The sequence below is a fragment of the Limulus polyphemus genome, unplaced genomic scaffold (assembly GCF_000517525.1).
Source record: "Limulus polyphemus unplaced genomic scaffold, Limulus_polyphemus-2.1.2 Scaffold2051, whole genome shotgun sequence".
Classification (NCBI taxonomy): Eukaryota; Metazoa; Arthropoda; class Merostomata; order Xiphosura; family Limulidae; genus Limulus; species Limulus polyphemus.
In genome coordinates, this window is record NW_013667661.1 from 213,481 (window position 1) to 217,753 (window position 4,273).

Below are 4,273 nucleotides of genomic sequence, written 5' to 3' on the forward strand. Positions count from 1 at the left end.
AACCAATGCTGCATTCAACATACCACGTGACACACAAAAATCAATATTTAGATGTGTTATTTTAATATTTACTTTTAAATTAAGAAATTAACTAAGGTATAGTATAAGAATTATAATCTACAATTTGATACCAAACTTATTGACATAAATCATAAAATAGTAGTTCAATAAAATTTTGAATGCAAGTCAACAAATGCGATAAAATTGCCTTTGACCTGTGATGATAGGATTAATAAACATCTTCAGTAGTACTAAACTTGACCAATGGGAAAATAATGCAAACTGAGAACTAGGTACATGGTGTGTACCCATGTATACCCCATTTCTATCACAGGATATATTACATTCCCAGCAGATCTGATAATCTCTGGTATTGAGGAAAAGCCTTATTGGCAGTGGCATACAGATGACAAAGTGTGTGGTCAAGATGCTATTATATTCCACTTTAAGGTCAGTAAAGATATTATCAATCTTATTGTGATGTAATGTCACACAAGCCACAAATCTGTTGTAAAAACTTGTTTTTCTCTCAAATATTTTTATACATTTATTAAAAAGTTAAACTGAGCTTTTGGATAAAATGCATACAACCATTAGAGTGAGAGCCTAATGTAAATGTACTCAAGTTGTTGAGTTGTGCCTGTCCTCTTGCATTTTCTCTTGAACACAAAATAATATTATTCTCTGAAATATATAAGCTATAGAATATATATACATATATCCATATTTTCAGAAAGAAAACAGTGTCTAATTAAAAAAAAAAAATGTGTTTAGTGTAAGTGAACATTTTCTGAAATTAATTCTGAACCATGGTTAACAAGAAACTATTACCTCAAAAATTAGAAAAATAAACTTTTAAGAAACTGTATGATGTTTCTTTATTACAGCCTTATTAACAAAAAATTAAAACTTGAAACATATATTTAGGAAATAAGAATTTACAAGTACTTATCAAAATGACATTTCATTGATTTTGTACAACCTAGAAAAAAGCTTTTATTAATAATCTAAATATAAAATAAATAGTATATATGCTTTATTACCTTAAAATTAGCAAATATATATATTATTTTATAGTACCAAGTTTATCAAGATGTCATTGAGGATGATTATAAACAGAAAAAAATAGAATTTGAGAGACAACAAGAGGAAGAGAGAAATGAAAAAGCTGCTATTAAGGTAAACACATTGTGACTGTGAAATAATCTACACCAGCATTTTTCAAATTGGGGTCTGCAAAGGTACTCCAGTGGGTCTACAAGTCATTTCTAAAATATTTCATATTTAAAAAAATTTATAGGGTAAAAAAATATTTTCATAAAATTAAGTTTATTTGAATTAAAACATTTAATTTTGGAATACAGCTTTTCATGTATACGGATTTTTTTTCCAAAACAACATACATCAATAGGTTTGGGGTTTGCAAAAAAATTTTAAACTGAAAGAAGTCATTGGGTTACTAAAGTTTGAGAACCACTGATCTATACTAATGAATGTGTACCTTTTGAGGATAATTGTTCAGGATACCAGTTTCAGAAGGATTTTTATCAAGACATAAGTGCAACATGACTTTTTTAGACTACTCAAAAATTTTCAAATTTATTTGAAGAATTATGAAAATCAGTTGTCAACTCATAAGAAGAAACTTCTCATGCTTTGAATTTTTGTTATCATGATGAACAACTACAAGGATGTGTATATATATATATATATATTGTAATGTGGTCATTAGTAGAAGGTGAGCTTAATTACTGCTTGAAACATTGTAAAAGAATATAAGTGTCACATATACATTCACAAATAAATGCTATGTCATGAAATAAATTCCAGCAATGAATAGAAAATATGCTTCAAATTGAGAACCGCTTTTAGTTATTTTGAAATGTGCAACTCAGTAGCTGTAATTTGTTAAGGAATTGCCAAAAGAACTGAGCAAAGAGCAGAATAAAAATAATGTTTTTAATTTTAATTAAACTGTACTTTGTGAAGATCTTTGCAAAACCATTTCTATTTGTGAATCATAGTAATCTTTTTATATTTATGAATAGTGTGGAGTCATATTAGATTTATTGAACAACCTTAATGTCCATAATTGTTTTCTTAGAATCAAGTTTTAGCTAGAATGGATAGGTAGGTAGTTAGGTAGATAGATAGATTAATGGTTTGACTCATTGTTCATCAATTAATTACTATATCTTATAAAATGTATAACTGAATAAATAAGAAGAGTGCCATTTTGGATATTGCTGTGGATATAAATCGTAGGTGAGGTTATATTGTATGTTACATATACAATGTTGCCAATTACACATACCCTAAATATAGAAATAAATTATTAGCCAAGTTTTCTTATATTTTGGTGCTACTTATGCTGAATTTCATAGAAGTAACATCAGAATTTTGGTTTAAAATAGAGACATCAACAGAACATGTAAAATGAAAAGAAAAAAACAAATAAGTAGAATTTTCATTAACTATAATACTAAATTTACTTTGGTTTTACAGATTCAAGCATGGTGGAGAGGTACAATGGTTCGTCGTGGTATTGGACCCTACTCAAAAAGAAAGAAGGCAGGAAAAAAAGGTCTTAAAAAGGGAAGCAAGAAAGGTGGCAAAAAGAAAAAAAAATGATATTAATTGAATCTTAATCACTATAAACTTTAATTTTTTGGAAAATATTATCTGTATTTTGTAAAATTGTTTTCAATAGTTTTTAAGTTTTTCCAAAAAAAAAATATTTCATTTCATGTCTAACTGAGAGAGGGCTTTTTGTAGGTAGATTTTCTGCCATCACAATTGAAATAAAACTTAATTTAATTACAGGTGTGAGCATTCTTGCTTCCAAAGTATCATGAATGTTTATTTAGAAATATCTACCAAGTCTTTTATATATATATAAAGAATTGTGTATTGCATCACGTTCATAAAGATCATGGCAATATGCTGCTAAATCTTTTTCAGGATATGATTTGTCAGGTATATTCCATCATTTTTCTTTTACCCGTGTTATTTGATTCTTCCCATTCTGTACTGCATGAAACTAGTTTTCAGGATTACTTTGTCTTTCCTCTTTCACCTAATATTAGGGTTCATGTTGGTTATTTTCCCGAACAACTATGAATCTGTAATCACATGCCTTGTCCTTTTCACTTTCTTGACTCCTGTCCTGACATACAGCCATTATTCCTTTCCTTTTCTAGATTTCCAGTCTTTAGAATCTCTTTTGCCTGGTAGTGGAATGACCCCTTGTTTTCTATTTCACTCTAGTGCCTAGTTATATCTTTGTCTTTTTTACATCACCCAGGAGTGTTTCCTCTCTTCCCTTCACCTTTTGTCTGAGGCACTTCATCATGCCCCAGAGGGTTTTCTGGAAGGGTTTGTTTCTTTCTTTTTTTACTACCTTGGCCTGTACCACTTATTCTCCTCTGTTCCTCCTTTCCTGGTTCCTCTGCCATTGGGACTTGTGAGGTCAGGATGCACTCCTCGCTAATGTCCACTTCCCTTCTTATCTATATGATCTTCGTTGGGCTCCCTTTCTTCACCTAGAAGTCTTTGGTGGTATTCCTGATTCACTGGAGACCTGGGTTGAAGCAGCCTTGCATCAGTGCTCATTATCTTTCTTAGCTTCTCATCTTTATTGACCTTGCCTATTGACTCCTATTTCTCAACTGGTTTAGTCTACCCTTACCTTTCCCATTCCAGTTATCAGGACTTCCTCCTCTTCCCATTTCCCTATGTCAGGATTGTTTCTTGCCTTGCTGGTGGCTATATTTTTGGGTTGGGCCTAGTGGATGCTCATCTGTTTCACTTTGATAACCTTTGGCCTCAGTTTTCTGCCAAGAGATTGGTTTTTCAGGTCCTCACCCATGGTCTCTCTCTCTCTCCTTTTCTTTCCCCTTGTCTTCCCCCTCTTTGTAGTCCCAAAAAGACCAGGGACTGGTGTCTGGTTAAAAACCTATCGTCTCTCAACTGGCTTCTGGTCATTTGACAATTCCAGATCTAGATTTTTTTTTTCTCTCTCTCTGTGATCTTTTTCAAATGGTCTGTGGATAACCAAGGTTGATATGTCAGATACCTTCCAACACATTGCAATTGCCCTGTCCTACACGTTTTCTATGCTTCATCTATCAGAATCAAGTCTTTCAATTCGTTACTCTTCCCACCAGCATAGCCTTTGCCCCTTACAACTTCATTCAAGACATGAGTGCTTTCACTCACTTCCTTCATTGACTGGTTTCTGTGATTCCACTTCTACAGTGGAATCTTTCTTGGG

General features: G+C 31.9%; 1 protein-coding gene across 1 annotated transcript in view; it reads left to right on the top strand.

The window, feature by feature from the left end:
• The window catches only part of LOC106465789 (IQ domain-containing protein G-like), a 41,404-nt gene extending 38,726 nt beyond the window's left edge, over positions 1 to 2,678 (top strand). Inside the window, exons 9-10 of the mRNA XM_022393722.1 lie at positions 1,078 to 1,179; positions 2,506 to 2,678. Coding sequence (XP_022249430.1) covers positions 1,078 to 1,179; positions 2,506 to 2,631 — 228 coding nt within the window. The 3' untranslated portion in view covers positions 2,632 to 2,678. The remainder of the gene's footprint in view (positions 1 to 1,077; positions 1,180 to 2,505) is intronic.
• The last annotated feature ends 1,595 nt before the right edge of the window (positions 2,679 to 4,273 follow it).